General features: G+C 40.8%; 1 protein-coding gene across 3 annotated transcripts; it reads right to left on the bottom strand.

Annotated features, from left to right (window-relative positions):
- Window positions 1–3,898: 3,898 nt before the first annotated feature.
- On the bottom strand, window positions 3,899–17,876 carry HCCS (holocytochrome c synthase). Of its 3 annotated transcripts, none has more exons than XM_070746528.1 (7): window positions 17,798–17,876; window positions 12,559–12,710; window positions 11,982–12,118; window positions 10,708–10,856; window positions 9,706–9,825; window positions 5,191–5,277; window positions 3,899–4,187 (listed from the first exon to the last, which is right to left on the bottom strand). In XM_070746528.1, the coding sequence occupies exons 2-7, from the start codon at window positions 12,662–12,664 to the stop codon at window positions 3,989–3,991; spliced, it is 798 nt and encodes a 265-aa protein (XP_070602629.1). In that variant the 5' UTR covers window positions 12,665–12,710; window positions 17,798–17,876; the 3' UTR covers window positions 3,899–3,988. The 3 variants fall into 3 exon arrangements, with proteins under 3 accessions (XP_070602629.1, XP_070602628.1, XP_070602630.1); XM_070746527.1 differs by having other exon boundaries at window positions 17,754–17,834; XM_070746529.1 differs by lacking the exon at window positions 17,798–17,876 and adding an exon at window positions 17,568–17,733.
- Between the last annotated feature and the right edge of the window lie 509 nt (window positions 17,877–18,385).

The raw sequence follows: 18,385 nt of genomic DNA, 5'->3' as shown, positions 1-18,385 counted from the left end.
GACCAGAGGATCGGTTTGGGAGCATGGATGGCAAGTCATCACTGCCGCAAGACATCACCGCAAGTCATCACATTCAGCGACCAGCAAACTGGTAGCAACTTACCACTGATCTTGCTACTTCTTTAAAAAGCCATAAACAATGGACATTTTCCTCTTATGAGAACTCATCCAGTCTTCACGAATTATAGCTATTGTTCCATATATTTCCATATATTTATTATATCAGGCATGTCCTTATCAAATATTTTACCCTAATGATTTCTAGCATGAAAATTCCCTTTTTCATTGCACTGCAATTGGTTATTTTCAGCGAGCTTTTCAGAATCCCTTTCCTGGACTCTGTGAATGCCATCATCAACCAACAGTGTGTGTGTGTATGTGTATTTCATATATTGCTTTGTTATCTTCCGAATTCAGCCTAAATCCAGCAGAGGGAAATGCTTTGTAGGCAAAGCCGACTTCAACAAAGCAGACAGCTGATGCAGCCTTCAACAGTCAGATGCAGCTTTTGAATCTGATGGCACTGTGCATTCGGTCTGGGACTATTAGTTGCCTTTGAAACAAGAAGGATGTCAAACTCACGGCGTCACTGCGTCATCATGTGATATATCAGGACTTTCCCCCCCTTCACTAAACCAGGCATGGGAATGGCCAGCACATGATGTATCCTGTCCATGGGCCGAGAGTTGACAGCAACAATATAGGGTCTTCTGTTTGATGGGATTGGACTAGAAGACATCCAATGTCCCTTCTAACTCTGTTATTCTGTTAAAATGAGGTTAGTTGGGTGGTCTCACTTTTAGACTGCATTTCCACATTTTTGTGCCTTGAAAAGGAAGGTGAAACTGGGTTTCTGTTGCTTATTAGATAGTTTATATCACATCATTAATTCTCCCAAAACTATTGCTTCTTGGGGATGTTCGGATTCTACTGGATCTGGGGAGCTGCGTAATTGTGAAAGTCTGATTCTTTTTCAGGATTGTTTCTTTGTGGAATCTTATGTTTAAATCCCCTTGCCTACCATAACACCTACCATCCGAAATTGGAACAGCACGATTCATCAATGTACTGAAAATAAGAACACGGTAAGAATAGATAACAAGGATACCAAATGTTAGGACAGCAGGTTTTATGGTGACCCAATGTAGGTGGGTAGGGCTATAACTGAAAGAAGGTATTAAAAAGACAATTCCAAAATTTTTGATATTTGAACATCAGCTCATCTAAAACTTCAATTTTATATCAGTGAGATTATGCTACTAATGTGCAGCACAAAATGCATGCACTGGACTTTCCATTTTCTGATGATCTTATTGGCTTTTTTCCTAAACAACATTCTTCCTTACAGACCAAAAGTATTTTATTTTCTGATCCTGTCACCTTCTCCAGGCCTTTGGCATAATTTTATTGCTGCCAAGAACTTACATATTGGGGTTCTGGGAATGACTAAGCTATTGGATGCTGGCTACTAAATGATGATGTGATGGAAGGTTATAAGAGGAACCAGACACTTCATTTTATTTATTTATTTATTTGTTTGTTTATTTGTTTGTTTGTTTATTTATTTATTTATTTAATTGCCGTCCCTCTACGAAGACTCAGGGCGGCTCACAACAATATGCAATTATGCAATAGGACACAAAGTGTATCCTAAAACTTCTATTCTCAATTCTCCATGTCATGTAAACAAAAGTATTTTGCTAAATCATTTCTTTCAGAGCAAAGCAACACACAGAGACTCAGTACTTTAGAAAACATAATTAAGATTAAACATTTTTGAACCGATGAGATAAAGCAAAAAGTTTATTAAAATATAATAATCATATCTATTATTCTACCAAAACATAACTGAATTCAGCAATTTATAGTGTACATCTCTGGATATCTGGTGCTTTATACCATACATAAAATAATCATAGAATAATAAACATTGTATAGCATGGCACAGCATGTACATTGTTTTGTGAACATACCTGAAAAATTTAAAAGATGAAACATTGTGTAAATTGTGATTTGTATTTATAACTATGTAACTTCTGTCTTTATTCTCACAAATTAAAGTCTATAGGAAGTTGCAAATCCCAGTCACAGAAAACTTTTCCTTAGGCCATGGGTGTAAAACATGTAGCGTAGGTTGCACCATATGACACACTGTAAAGTTTTTTCCCTTTGCAGAGCTGGGACGGGCATGGCCTGCACATGACACATCTGGCCTACAGGCTGCCAGTTTGATACCTGCCTTAGGCAATTTGCAAGCAGGCCAGGCAGATGAGTGCTACAAAATGCAGGTGGGTAGGGGATAGTGCTACAGCTAGATGCAAATTCGGGAAGGTAGGTGGGGTGGATGCTGCAACACAGGCAATTGGGGGGTTCTGCAACACAATAGGAATGCAAACACATGGCTGCAGCATGGCATTGGTACGGGGCTTGCTGTGGCACAAAGATGGACAGAGGGCGTGTGCTGCAGCATGGCACAAATGTGGGGAGAGGTTGCTGCAGCATGGCATAGGTTGAGGCAGATCATGAATGAGTATAATCTCATTTATTGCCTGAAGGTCCTCGGGAGAAAAAGTAGCAGTAGTAGAAACAACTTACTGGAACAATTAACAATCTCTTACTGGTTTCCCCATTGATTTTGCTTGTGGGAGCCATCAGGGCAGAGGAGGTTGCAAATGACACCCCATGACCATGGTACACTGCAACCATTGTTAAATGTGAGCCAGTTACCAAGCACCTGGATCACAATCATGTGCTGCAGTGCTGATGGTTCAAGACTCCCTGATTTAGACCATCGTGACTTTCAACAGGGTTCTGTGCTCTTCAGCGTATAGTCATGCTAGCCACACGACCATGGAAACATCTTTGGACAATGCTTGCTCCCTCAACTAGGAAAGGGAGATGAGCACTCCCCGGAGTTAGTTACAAGTGGTCGTAACCCAAGGACTACCTATAAGATACAGGTAGTGCTCAACTAACAACAGTTTGCTTAGTGACCATTCAAAGTCTCAACAGCACTAAAAAAAAGTGACCTATAACCATTTTTCAAACTTAGGACTGTTGCAGCATCCCCATGGATGTGTGATCAAAATTTAGATGCCTGACAGCTGACTCACATTTATGACGATGGCAGTATCCCAGGGTCATGTGATCACCTTTAGCAACCTTCTGACAAAGTCAATGGGGAAACCAGATTCACTTTATAACCATCTTACTAAATTAATAACTGCAATTCACTTAACATAAGTTGTAAAATGGGGCAAAACTCACTTAACAAATTTCTTAGCAACATAAATTTGAGGCTCAATTGTGGTCATAAGTACCTATACTTAATCATGCCTGTCAATTTTGTCTATAACCATATCAAATTATTTCTGACTACTTTATACTAGGTATTAAACAGATTTGTGAGTAAAGCATGGTTTATGACTACGATCATCTTGAAGGACAAATTCATGGGGCTTTCATTACATAAGCCACTCTACTACATTTAATAATTTAGATTTTAAGCCTCTTTTAAATAACATTTTTATTTGTATGTACACTAAAAGTTTATGCACCACAGATAAATTCCTTGTGTGTCCATTCACACTTGGCCAATAAAGAATTCTACTCTACTCTTCTATTATTTCCCTTTTTTGGCAGCAGATAGTATCTTTTCAAAGCAAAATCAAATTTATATTTATCTGTAGATTTAGGGCACTGATATCAAAGTAATACTGCTAACAACTAATCTAGTTATATGATCTTGAAACATGAGGAACTTGTATGCATTCTGGTAAAATACGACTAAAAGGTCAAGACAAATAGAAAACTCTGAAGCTGTAATTTTAAAATAGTGCATTTAAAATAATTCATTTTTCCATCACCCTCACTTTGAGCATAAATACACGCCATCAAATAGAATTGGTAACATAAACTTTATTAAAGTTTACTGTCACAGTAATACTAGATTGAAATAATATAGTCCTGTTCATACCATGTAAATCTATTATGAAGTCCACCGCCACCAAGCCACCTTCATCCTGTCCCACACAGCAGTCAGGGAATCAAAAGCAGGACGAACATCCAAAATGGTAAACTGATAGTCCTTATCTACTTTTCCTCCATCATAATAATCAATAACATATCGAACTTGTGTTCCACAGCGGTCAACAATCCAATCATGTCTATCAAAAGGAAGTTCATAACTGGAAAGAAATGCAAATCATAATTATGTTCTCTTTCTCTCTGTGTATTCATACATACAGTGATACCTTGTCTTACAAACTTAATTGGTTCCGGGATGAGGTTCTTAAGGTGAAAAGTTTGTAAGACGAAACAATGTTTCCCATAGGAATCAATAGAAAAGCGATTAATGTGTCCAAGGCCAAAATTCCCCCCTTTTGCCAGCCGAAGCACCTGTTTTTGCGCTGCTGGGATTCCCCCGAGGCTCCCCTCCATGGGAAACCCCACCTCTGGACTTCTGTGTTTTTGCAATGCTGCAGGGGAATCCCAGCAGGGGAATCCCAGCATCGAAAAAACGAGCGCTTCGCTGGCAACAGGAGTCCGGAGGTGGGGTTTCCCAGTGAAGGGATCATCAGTAAAATTGCAGCATCACAAAAACACCAAAGTCCTCGAAACCCGACCTCCGGACCTCTGTGTTTTTGTACTGCTGGGATTGCCCTGAGGCTCCCTTCGCTGGGAAACCCCAGCTCCGGACTTCCGTTGCCAGTGAAGCGCCCGTTTTTGCACTGCTGGGATTCCCCTGCAGCATCACAAAAACACGGAAGTCCGGAGGTGGGGTTTCCCAGCAGCGGCGGTGGGTTTGTAAGGTGAAAATAGTTTGTAAGATGAGGCAAAAAAATCTTAAACCCCGGGTTTGTATCTCGAAAAGTTTGTATGACGAGGCGTGTGTGTGTGTGTGTGTATTTGTGTGTGTGTATATACTGTATGTATGTATATGGGTGTGTGTGTGTGAAAGTGTGTGTGTGCATATGTTTATATGTATGTATGTATGTATGTATTTTATTTATTTATTTGTTTGTTTGTTTGTTTGTTTGTTTATTTATACAATGTGTAAATCACATCTGCAATTTTAAATGCAGGGGATACCATATTACCAATACTGAGTCTTCTGTTACAGAAAACAAAAACAAAAAGTCCTAAATTTAAGATTTTTAACCTTTTAAATAAGAAAAAAAATCAACATACCCCATCCAGGATCGTATTCTAGCTCTTGGAGAATATTCCTTAGCTTTACCTCCAAATCGTACAAGGGTTGGTCCACATGGACAGTCCCTAAAAAACAAGTTTAGAATTGTGTAATAAAAAGCAACGCAGAAAAATAAACTGAACACATCCAACCAAGTCAAACATTTCAGCCATACACAGCCATAACTATACTTAAAAGTCATAGCGAAAGAAGTCCCCAATTCAGAGAATAAAATATTGTGTCTTACAAAATGCTCACAAGAAATATCAATTAAAAACAATCATCTAAAATTAATAATATATATTAACTCTAGAGGATTCTATAAAATATATATTAATTATGTGGGATTCATATTTATATTAATTCTTTGTAGCACGTGTGTTAACTTTATTTTATTTTAATATAAATCTGATGGTAAATTAAATATCTATCATTTTTATTAATGGAAAGTTTGTGATTTCCAAAGAAGCAGCAGTATATGTAACCAATTTCTTTTTTCAGCTTTTGTATTATTTTATTATAGTACAGTGATCCCCCGATCATTGCGAGGGTTCCGTTCCAGGACCCCCCGCAATGAGCGGGTTTTCGCGAAGTAGCGCTGCGGAAGTAAAAACACCATCTGCGCATGTGCAGATGGTGTTTTTACTTCCGCCGCAGCAGCGAGGAGCCGAAGATTGGGGTTTCCCCGCCGCCCATGCAAACTCCTCGCTGCTGCCGCGCCCGCCGCTCGCCCGCCCTGAAAGGGAAAGCCCCCCCAGGCCGGCTCCGATCCCCCCAGGCCGGCTCCGATCGTTTTAAAACAGGTGCGCCGCTTCTCCGCTGACTCCTGGCGAACTTCCCTGCTTTAGGAGTCAGCGGAGAAGCGGCGCACCTGTTTTAAAACGATCGGAGCCGGCCTGGGGGGGCTTTCCAGCAACCCCCGAGCCCGGGTTGGGGGCTCGGGGGTTGCTGGAAAGCCCCCCCAGGCCGGCTCCGATCGTTTTAAAACAGGCGCGCGGCTTCTCCGCTGACTCCTGGCGAACTTCCCGGGCGAACGGCGAAGGGCGGGCGGGCGGCGAACGGCGGGCGAAGTGCGGGTGGCCGGACGAAGGGCGGGCGAGCGGCGAACGGCGGGTGGCCGGGCGAACGGCGGGCGAGCGGGTGCTGGGGGGGCTTCGCCCTCCCGCCAGCAAGAGGGGGAAGACCCAGGGAAGCCGCCCAGCAGCTGATCTGCCCAGCGCCATCTACGCATGCGTGCCCATAGAAAAAAGGGCACGCATGCGCAGATGGTGTTTTGACTTCCGGGTTGAAAAATCGCAAATTAGCCTGTTCGCAATGGTCGGGAACGCAATAACCGGGGGATCACTGTAATCGAAATACTTATCCAAAAAATAAAAACGAAAAAAAACATTTTATTACATTTTTAAAAACATTCTCCTTGCTTTTACAGCTCTGGTTAGAATGTAAGGATAGAGCAGTGAAGAACAGAATAATACATATTGTGCATCTCATAAATGTAGTTTGGCAAGAAATGATGAAAGCTATTCCTCCCCATCTTTTGAGGAAAAGTATGGTTATTGATCTAGTATAGTATAAATGACATTCAAACAGTTTGTAAACAACTGAATTCTGGCAGTCCTCAATTTATGGCTGAGTCAGTCATAAGTTGCCATGTATTTGAATTTTGATCATGTAACATGGAGATGCTGCAAAGGTCATAAATGTGGGCTATAAGTCACTTTTTGTATCTTTAAACAGTCACTAAATGAACTGTTGTAATTTGAGGAATACTTGTACTTAAAAACAAACTGGATTCTAAGAAGTTAAACTGAGTGAGTTTGGTGCAATGTTTAAAGCATCAGGCTAGAAATCAAAACACTACAAGATCTGCCTTAGATACACAGCTAATTGTGTTACTTTGGGCAGACATATTCTCTCAGCTTAAGAAACAAAACTGCTTTTGAAAGAACTAGGCCAGGTAGTCACCAAGAGTCAATACTAATTCAAAGGTACTATGGTACAAAGATACAATGTCAATAGATAACTGTTGATATTGTATAGACTGGGGGGGAAATGTTCCAGAAATGATTTCTACTATTAGAATACAGGTAGTCCTTGACTTACAACAGTTTGCTCCCTTCTTAATCAGAGGGGAGTTGGGGAGCCCTTACAGAGTAGTGCCGAGGACTTTAACACGTTTTTCGCTGATAAAATCACTCGGATCCAGGCGGACCTCGACTCCAATTGTAAAACAGAGTCGACTGACGAGTCAGTCGAGGTGACTGGGGCTAAACGTCTTTGTCCATCTGTCTGGGAGGAGTTTGACTTGGTGACACCTGATGAAGTGGACAAGGCCATTGGAGCTGTGAGTTCCGCCACCTGTTCACTGGATCCGTGTCCCTCTTGGTTGGTTTCGGCCAGTCGAGATGTGACACGGAGCTGGGCCCAGGAGATTGTCAACGCCTCCTTGGGGAGGGGGTCCTTTCCGGCCCTTTATAAGGAGGCACTTGTGCGCCCCCTCCTCAAGAAGCCTTCCCTGGACCCAGCCGTGCTTAATAACTACCGTCCAATCTCCAACCTTCCCTTTATGGGGAAGGTTGTTGAGAAGGTGGTGGCACTCCAACTCCAGCGGTCCTTGGAAGAAGCCGATTATCTAGGTCCTCAGCAGTCTGGATTCAGGCCCGGCTACAGCACAGAAACTACTTTGGTCGCGTTGATGGATGATCTCTGGCGGGCCCGGGACAGGGGCTTGTCCTCTGTCCTGGTGCTTCTTGACCTCTCAGCGGCTTTCGATACCATTGACCATGGTATCCTTCTGCGCCGGCTGGAGGGGTTGGGAGTGAGGGGCACTGTCCTTCAGTGGTTCTCCTCCTACCTCTCCGGTCGGTCGCAGTCGGTGTTAGTGGGGGGTCAGAGGTCGACCTCTAGGTTTCTCCCTTGTGGGGTGCCTCAGGGGTCGGTCCTCTCCCCCCTGCTATTTAACATCTACATGAAACCGCTGGGTGAGATCATCCAAGGGCATGGGGTGAGGTATCATCAATATGCCGATGATACCCAGTTATACATCTCCACCCCATGTCCAGTCAGCGAAGCAGTGGAAGTGATGTGCCGGTGCCTGGAGGCTGTTGGGGCCTGGATGGGTGTCAACAAACTCAAACTCAATACAGACAAGACGGAGTGGCTGTGGGTCTTGCCTCCCAAGGACAATTCCATCTGTCCGTCCATTACCCTGGGGGGAGAAACATTGACCCCCTCAGAGAGGGTTCGCAACTTGGGCGTCCTCCTCGATCCACAGCTCACATTAGAGAACCATCTTTCAGCTGTGGCGAGAGGGGCGTTCGCCCAGGTTCGCCTGGTGCATCAGTTGCGACCCTATTTGGACCGGGAGTCACTGCTCACAGTCACTCATGCCCTCATCACCTCGAGGTTCGACTACTGTAACGCTCTCTACATGGGGCTACCTTTGAAAAGTGTTCGGAAACTTCAGATCGTGCAGAATGCAGCTGCGAGAGCAATCATGGGCTTTCCTAAATATGCCCATGTCACACCAACACTCCGCAGTCTGCATTGGTTGCCGATCAGTTTCCGGTCACAATTCAAAGTGTTGGTTATGACCTTTAAAGCCCTTCATGGCATCGGACCAGAATATCTCCGAGACCGCCTTCTGCCGCACGAATCCCAGCGGCCAGTTAGGTCCCACAGAGTGGGTCTTCTCCGGGTCCCGTCAACGAAACAATGCCACTTGGCGGGACCCAGGAGAAGAGCCTTCTCTGTGGCGGCCCCGGCCCTTTGGAACCAACTCCCCCCAGAGATTAGAACTGCCCCTACTCTCCTTGCCTTTCGTAAGCTACTCAAAACCCACCTCTGCCGCCAGGCATGGGGGAATTAAGACTTCTTCTCCCCCTAGGCTGATACAACCGTATGTATGGTATGTTTGTACGTATGCTGGTTTTATACATTAAGGGGTTTTAAGTTAGTTTTTAGTATTGGATTTTTACTGTATATTGTTCATGTATATTGTTCATGACTGTTGTTAGCCGCCCCGAGTTTTCGGAGAGGGGCGGCATATAAATCCAATAAATTGAAAATTGAATTGAATTAGTGACCATTCAAAGTTAAAACAGCACTGAAAAATCTGTCACACCTATGACTGTTGCAGCATCTCCATTGTTACATGATTTATATTAGGACGCTTGACAACTGACTCACATTCATGACAATTACCTGTCCCAGAGTCATGTGATCAACTTTTTGTGATCCTCTGCCAAGCAAAGTCAATGGTTGAAGCAGATTCACTTCACTTAACAACCATGTTACTAATTTAACAACTGCAATGATTCACTTAAACAAATGAGGCAATAAAAGTTGTAAAATGGGGCAAAAGTCACTTACAAATTTCTCACTTAGCAACATAAATTTTTGGCTCATTTGTGGTTGTAAGTTGACAACTCCTGGTACTGTTTTTTTTTTTTAAAGAACACATTTAGACATGCAAATCAGAAAGCATTATCATTTAAGGCCATATATATACTTGCCTAAGATGAAGTAATTCCCATTTTAAAATTTCTTTCCAAGTCTGTTCATTGTTCCGATTATGAATTTTGATAATATTAGACATATCTTCTGGGCTCATGTCATCATCCTTCCATCTCCAGCTAACAAAAAGCAATATTGAAAAAATTAGCAGGACAAAGAGGTAAACTATTTATGTGGTATTTGCTAGTAGAATGTAAGTTTTGAGATATTGGAATGGCCTGGAAAGATCCAGGTTCATGTCTTCATTTGCTCACTGAGTTTGATGAGTGACTTTGGGCCAGTTCACTGCTTCTCAACTCAGTTACTTCCTACAACTGCTGTTGTGTAGAACAGTATTACATCATCTTCCACACCCTGAAGAAAATGGGGATGTAAATACAATACAGTATAACAAATATCTCAGTCTCCTTCTCTTCCTTCTAACTGGGAAAAAAAGTGCTGACCTTAAACATTGAATCAAGATTAACTTTCCTCTACTCTACTTTTACTATATACAATAAGTGGTTGTGCAATTTAGGAAGCAAGTACAAAGTTCATAATAACGTCACATAAAGAAACTATTAAAGATTTTAAGCCAGTCTGGTATGGTGGCTTTTGTATCAGGCTAGAAATTGGAAGACTTTTATAGTCCTGGTTTAAGCACAAAGCCAGCTGGGTGACCGTCTCTTTTAGCCCTAGGAAATAAGCAATGGAAATCACTTCTGAAATTTTGCCAAGAAAACTGCAGGGAGCCATCCAGGCAGACACCAGAGAGCCAGGGCAGTCACAGAAAAGGCCCTTCCCCACGGGCCCATCAGCCAACATTGTTTAGCTGACGGGACCTGAAGACCAATTCTGTGGGATCTTACTGGTCGCTGGGAAATATGAGGTAGGAGGCGGTCTTGAAGATAACCTGGCCCTATCTTCCTATACAATAGGAAGATATGAGAAATATTTTTTTGTTTTTATACGTACCATTATTCTGCAAAACTAATATAAAACTAAATTTATAATTCACCTACCCTTTTCTAAGCATTGCATTCCAAAACATCTGTTCTGAGGGATAAACCCATTTTTGTTCTGAATAAGCTCTAGGAATAGTTGATTCTTCTCTTACTGTAGATAATAGAAAAGGTTGCCCTGGGGAAGGTTGTTGATTAGGACCTGGCATCTAAATAAAATATTAAAAACAGAAAGTTAGACAAGCAAATAGAGTATAGTTAGTAACAAGGAATTTTTGCCTCATTTATCAAATAGCTTCATTGCCTTTCAATTTAGGAAAAATATGTTTAATTCTGGTATGTTGTTTTGACTAGAAGCCAAATACTCTGAATGGACCAACATGTCTTTTAGTACATTTACTACTAAATAGTAGACTTTATCTAATTCTGAGTTTGCCTAATTTATGCAGCTGCAGCTTTTTCAACTGTTTCCTTTCTATATTTTTAAATAAGTTTCTGAGAATCACAGATCAATTCTTGACAATTCTCTGTATGCCTTTCTTTTCAACTGAGATGCTTTCTTGGAACTATAAAGTAACTTACAGATGAGCAAGAAATGGAAACAATTGGAAACAGTAGAGATAAAAACTGAAATTAAACAATTAAAATTTAATTAGGAATTAAAAATGATGTAATGCTGAAAGCATTATTAAATATAATGAGATAGCAAACTGTTAAAACAGCTGTGACATGCTCTTAATTTTAAAAAGTCACTGAAAGACTGCGCTTTCACCTTGATAGGAATAATTTCTTTTTTTCTCATATTAAAAAATATAATTTTGAATCCTACAGTTAAGCTTTTTTGAAATTGCTTGCAACATTAGAATTTCATGTTATACGCCTTTCAAGTTAAACTAATAACATTTTATCAATCTTTGAGTTCACCTAGCTAGCCAAATCATTAGAAACTAGCCAAATTCTTTTTCAAAAATGAATACAAGGACTGTCACAAATATCTAAACTTATTGGTAAAATCACAATTACTTGGAAAATAGTTTTTTCCCAAAATTATGCTAGTTGTGTTTTGAAAAAGGCAGATATAAAAAAGAAAGGAATGTATCTGGATCATTTCTAAGGATAGCAGATACAATGTTTTCAATTGGGAAATTTGTATTCATCTTTGATATTGATTAAATAGTTTAATTTAATCTCAGTTCCAATATGACTAATGGAAGCATTAAGATTATAAGAATTTATTTTGAAAGCAGAAACAGAATAGTAGCAAAATAATACCTATCTTACAAAATGTCTCTTTTGTAATTGATAGTGCAATGGAGGAACAAGAATGAAGTTACCATATTCCTAGGATCAATCTTTTCTTCTGTAGGAGATTTGGCAGGGCATTGTACATATTCATATGCTCTTTCTTGATGTGCAGGGACAGGTGGGTTCTGCTTCTCACTGGAACTTTCACCGGATTTCATTGGAGAAGCTGATACAGAAAACAAAGTTTTAAAACTCCAGCTGTTAATCTACATGCTAGGAGTAAAAAACCTAATTCTGTAATGCAATTTCTCATCTCTATTTCAGAAGGAGTTTAAAGATTTTAAAAATTAGCAAGACTTATGGTACCCATTTGACTCCTTAATGTTCTTTCAAACCATTAGAAACAAGCCAGAAATTTTATCTCAGAGCTATATGACTTCAATGGCCAAATTTACCTTTCCTCTAAATGAAGAAGAGATAAAGAAGTAACCATGCAGCAATTCTAACCCATTTTGTACAACTAAATAGATGTAAGATGGACTTTTACATGCTTATTGGTCAGTAGTTAAATACTTACAATGAAAATGTGTATACTGCTCCTGTTTTTAAAAAAGATAATTATTCCTGGAAAAATGCCTGGTTAGTTTAATAAGAGTGAACAGTCACCTTCGATGTTCTTCTGATGCATGGGACATTGTGAGATTTCACTTTGAGGCAGCTCTGACACAGCTGTCTGAATTGTAGTTAATGGAGAGGATGCAGATAAACCCATGACAACCTTGACTTTCTGCTTTACTTTAAATTACTGGATAGATCATCTGAAATTCAAATCAATATAATTTACAGACAACAACAAAACACTACGGACAAATAATATGCCTAACAGAAGGAATATTAAAAACATTGTTTCAATTATAAAATGGATCTCCCTTAAAAATACTAGAATATTTTAGAAGATTCTAAACTACTATTCCCATCATATATAAATCTATTAATTATCCCCAATATTTCATTTGTTTTCAAACATAATTCAAACATTGAATTATGGGTGTGGGCACTCACGCAGGCGCAATAGTGTGTGCGCACATGCTTTCGGCACTGGGGAAAAAGGTTCGCCACCACTGTGTTAAGGGTACATAAGGGCAGAGAAGGGGGGAGATTGTAAACAAAACAGAAAAAGGTATGTCCAGAATAAAAACTCTTTGCATAATTCCATTTATTTTTTTACATAAATTGATTTAAGCTACATCACTTCACATTTTGTCAAGTTCTAAAAACACCAGGCTTAATTGTTAACAATCAGTTGCAACTGGAGCTAAATTGAGTTCCCTCCACTTACTACTCTTTTTTGGGTACTTCCTTCAACTCTATCATCTTTTTATGGTATAAACCAGAACAGTATATTGTGTACAAAATGGGCCAAATTCAGAATTTTATGCCATTATGACAGTACTTTTTAAATCCTTTAAATCTTTTTTCTAAGCAAACTATGCCAATGCATTCATCAAGTCATCTATGACCCAAGATCTGTTTTCCGGTCAATGGTTAGCTCAGACCTCACTGAGGACATTTTACACATATATTTTTCAGATACTATTATCAGAATGTACTCATGGGAAAGGGAAATTATTTGTTACTTTACTGAATAATTATTGTTATTAATTTTCACATACAGGACAGATGATTTTTTTAATCAAGGCATTTATCTTCATTTTAGAAAGACTTTCAGATCATTAGCAATTGCCTTTTTGATTAATTGGTACTCTGTTTAAAAGCTTTCTTAATAAGCTGAGTTAATGGCTATACAATTTAGTCACAGTTTCTACTATTTTGCTGGAATCTCATAATTGTTTTAATGTACATGTATTATACTTAGCCAGAAAATATGTACAAAATGTTCCATGCATGAACCATTCCATCCACTAAGTAGCTAGACTTGGTGGTCTATGTACAAACAGAAACATGCACGTTTTGGTTGTTTTAATCCATATATAGTATTAAAGTGTTATAAGGATCAAAATACAGTGGTACCTCTACTTAAGAATGCTTCTACTTAAGAACTTTTCTAGATAAGAACTGGGAGTTCAAGATTTTTTTACCTCTACTTAGGAACCATTTTCTACTTAAGAACCCAAGCCCGGAAAAATTTGCCAGGAAATTTGAGAGCGTCACGAAGGCCCAGCCAGTTTCCTGCCATTCCCCCTTTAATCTTGGCAATCTGGGCTGCCAGAGGAGCCTTTTGGTGGCGCTTAAGGAGGCTTTGGCAGTCCAGAGCAAACAAAGCATTTTCCTTTCTCTGGGCGCTTGGAGAGGGAATAAGCCTCTGCCAGCATCCAGAGAAAAGAAACGTTCCCTTCGCTCAGGGCAGGCGAGGAATCACCACAGCTAAGGAAAGGCGCCGGATACAAAGCGAGTGAGCGAGGAGAGGGGAGCCCTTCACCATGGGAAGAAAAAGGCAGCAGGTAGTAGCAGCAGCAGCCAGTGTATGGGAGGCAGCCTCGTGCCAGGTGTATTGGAGGCGCGTGCTCCTCCTCGCTGCCTCAGAGTCCCTCTTTTTTTTTTTTAAGCCTTAAAGTTTTGGATTTTTTTGATTCCCCTCACCTCACCTTCTTTCTTCGGCAGCAATTCTCCCCCTCCTCTTCCTCCTCCTCCTCCTCCCACCCAAATTCCAAGCTTTTATTTCTTGCACGCATTATTTGCTTTTACACTGATTCCTATGGGAAAAATTGCTTCTACTTAAGAACATTTCTACTTAAGAACCTGATCACGGAATGAATTAAGTTCTTAAATAGAGGTAACACTATATAGTTATCCCAGGCAGAAATGGGGAGGAAAAGGGGAAAGAAAAACAAAAAAAATGTGCAGTTCAAGGTGTTGGCATCCTGGTAGGATGTCATGGTAAAATAGGATGTCAAACTCGCATCCCACAGGCCAGTTGTGTTCACATGCTGGCCCCGTCCAGTTTAGCAAAGGGGAAAAAAGTCCTGATACATCACGTAATGCTGGTGTAATGACACAAGTTTGTCACCCCTGTGCTAGGACATTGGCAGAAATAATGGACAGAATGCAAGGGAGGAAAGAAAGGTGAGGTCAGAGAATAGGTGGACTGTGAGAATATTGGTAACAGTAGAGGGGAGGGACAAGCAGAAGAGAAAACCCTGGATAAATTTAATAGGACAGGGCTGTGTGTAGGGCAGGAAGAAATGAGAAGTATAACATTACTAGCCTTCCCTACTATCTGTATAAAACCACTTGTGATCTCTCTGAATACTTTAGTCAAGTAACACGCCAGCACAATTCCCATTTCATGACTGTCCCATTAGCTACCATGGATTTTTCCAATTAAAAAAAAGTAAAACAAAAGTATTTTAAATTAATTAAAATAGTAGAACTTGTTAGATGTAACTACACATATGTCTTCATCTAGTATTAGAAACACAACCAGATATTACCAGAATTATAACATGAAGCATCAAGGATTGAACAAATCAGATTTGATCACTTGTTAAATAATCTGTCCAACACAGAATAATGCTTCCCTGAAGACACCTGGCCCATAAAATTGCCAAGAGTTGGACACAACTGAAGGGATATAGCAATAGCAATTGCATGTAAGACTTATATACCACTCTACAGCCTTCTCTAAGCAGTTTACAGAGTCAGCATATTGCCCCTAACAATTTGGGTCCTCATTTTACTGACTTCAGAAGGATGGAAGACCAAGTCAACCTTGACTCAATATCATCATCATCATTAACCAATTAGATATTTTGAAACATGTGAAATCCGAGGTCCAAATCTTTGAAGGCAGTACTTATGAGAAATGAAATGTGAAAATTAAAATGCGGAAGAAACCGAATTGGGGGTGGGGCTGCTATATCTGCATCCAAAAAATAGCCACATCAAGATTGTAGTAGAATTTTTAATTAATCCCTTTATAGACATTTTAACTCATCTATAAAAAACACCTAAAACCCTCACCCTCTCATCTCGCAACATAGCCACCAAAAGCAGTACCTTCAAAGGCTTGGATATGCAGCTTATACAGATAGTTGATTTGCAACAGTTCGCTTTATGAATGGTATTGAAAAAAGTGACTTATGACCATTTTTTACTTATGACCATTTCTGCATAGAGCCTCAGTGGTGTACTGGTTAGAGTGCAGTACTGCAAGCTACTTCTGATGATCACCGGCTGCCAACAGTTTGGCAGATTGAATCTCAGTAGACTCAAGGTTGACTCAGTCTTTCATCCTTCCAAGGTCGGTAAAATTAGGACCCAGACTGTTGGGGCAACATGCTTATTCTCTGTAAACCACTTAGAGAGGCCGTAAAGCACTGTGAAGTGGTATATAAGTCTAAATACTATTGCTACTGCATTTCCATGGCCACGCAATTTACATTCAGATATTTGACAATTGACTTACATTAATGAGTTTATTTATTTATTAGATTTGTATGCCGCCCCTCTCCGTAGACACGGGGCGGCTCACAGCAACAATAAAACAATGTACAACAAATCTAATAATTTAAAAAACACTTAAAAACCCATTATTAAAAGCAAACATACACACAACCATATCATGCATAAACTGTAGAGGCCCGGGGGAGATGTCTCAATGTACACAATATACTGTTCTGGTTTACAGTAGTCCCTCACCTATCACTGGTGTTACGTTCCAGACCTGGCCGCGATAGGTGAAATCCGCGATGGGGAATTTATCAACTGATAGTACTTATTTAAGTATTTATATTGTAATTGTTTGGTAAGTTTTCATTGTTTTAAGTGTTTATAAACCCTTCCCACACAGTATTTATTTTAGATACAGTATTTAAATACAGTATTTACAATTTTAGATATATATATATTTTTTAAAAACCTGCCGATCGAGTTCGGCGGGCTGTTTAAATCTGCCGATCGACTTCCTCAGAAACCCGCGATGAAGTGAAGCCGCAGTAGGTGAAGCGCGGTATAGCGAGGGACTACTGTATACCATAAAAAGATGATAGAGTTGAAGGAAGTACCCAAAAAAGAGGCAGAGGTGGGTTTTAAGGAGTTTGTGAAAGGAAAGAAGGGTGGGGGCAATTCTGATCTGGGGAGGGGGGAGCTGGTTGCAGGGTCCTGGGGACCCTTTTTTGGGGATCTCTTGACAAACAAGTCAGGGTGTAAACCAGATTCACTTAACAACCATGTTTCTAATTTAACAACTGCAGTGATCCATTTGAACCAAGGCAGCAAGTAAACCCATAAAAAGGGGGCCTATTTCTCACTCAGCCACATTATATATTGGCCTCACTTGTGGTCGTAGATTGAGGACTGCCTGTACTTGTGTAACAATGAAGGGGAAAAAATTATCTCATTTGCTGCCTGAGCTTGGTCGACCCAAGGTCACCTTGTTATAAAACAGGCCGATTTTTAGCCTGATGTAAATCTTGAATAGTTACGTGAGGCGAATCAACTCGACACACACACACACAGTGTGAAATCCACCCGGCCACCAGCTTCCGTCTCAAAACCCACGTTGTTTCTAGCAATTTAGATATTTTGGCCCATTTTAATTCCCTCCTATCAAAAGTTTTCGGCTCCCTTAGTCCCCGAGCGGAGAGGGCGTCTACCACCTCCGGTTCCTGGCCCGGATTTCGGGGCAGAAGGGAGAAATGAAGCCAAGGTGTAACCTTGAATGACAGCTGCATCGTGGTTTTAACTCCTTGTGCCCTCCCCTCCATCTATTTATTACAAGACGAAAGCCTGACGCCCCCAACTCGGCTAAAGAAACCGCTAAAAGAGACGACGTCGGGCGCTCGTACTCCCATTTCACGCGGGGAGGCGGGGAGAAAAAAAGACAAGGCGCATTAAATTACCTCAACTCTAAACCTCCAGACCCCGATTTCCCTCAGAAACTCACCTCACGCCTCTCGCGAGAAAGGGACGTTCTGCGGTCGGGCGGAGTTATAAAAACAAACGGCGAATTAGACTAAAGTGGGCGGAGAAAGTGTTAGGCGGGGTTTGGGAAGAGCGCCAAGCCGTGGGCGGATGGGGGGAGGGCAGTTAGGTGGAGAAGAACCCTAATCGTTCGTTTCCACGGTAACCGTAAAACATGCTCGCTTCAGGCCGCGGAGTCGCGCCTGCGCAAAATCGTGTGTGGGGCGTTTTCTTATTGTCTGTGGAGGTTCTCTGTCATCCAATGGTACCAAAAGTGCTTTTTGTCAAAAGATAACTGGACTTTGTCCCCAAAGGGCTTTCTGGTTTTACTTTGAAGACGTTTCGCTTCTCGTCCAAGAAACTTCTTATTGGTAAACAAGGTAAACGTCTTCAAAGAAAACTCAGAAAGTCCAGTTGCCTCTTTAAAAAAGCACTTTTGGGACAACCATGACCTGGATGACTGAGAATCTCCATAGACCAGGGGTAGGCAAACTTAGCTCTTTTATGACATGTGGGTTTCAACTCCCAGAATTCCTTAGCTAGCATGATTGGCTCAGGAATTCTGGGAGTT

This window comes from Erythrolamprus reginae, chromosome 3, assembly GCF_031021105.1.
Source record: "Erythrolamprus reginae isolate rEryReg1 chromosome 3, rEryReg1.hap1, whole genome shotgun sequence".
Lineage (NCBI taxonomy): Eukaryota > Metazoa > Chordata > Lepidosauria > Squamata > Dipsadidae > Erythrolamprus > Erythrolamprus reginae.
This window is presented reverse-complemented; position numbering and strand designations above follow the sequence as displayed.

Bases quoted from the DNA above. Each gene is read 5' to 3' on its own strand.
- HCCS (XM_070746528.1), bottom strand. From the start codon at position 12,664: ATGGGTTTATCTGCATCCTCTCCATTAACTACAATTCAGACAGCTGTG. The intron at 5,278-9,705 runs GCAAGTATATAT...CTTGTTTTTTAG, and splicing joins TGGGAATTACTTCATCTTAG to GGACTGTCCATGTGGACCAA. The intron at 4,188-5,190 runs GTATGTTGATTT...ATTTCTTTCCAG, and splicing joins AGAATACGATCCTGGATGGG to TTATGAACTTCCTTTTGATA.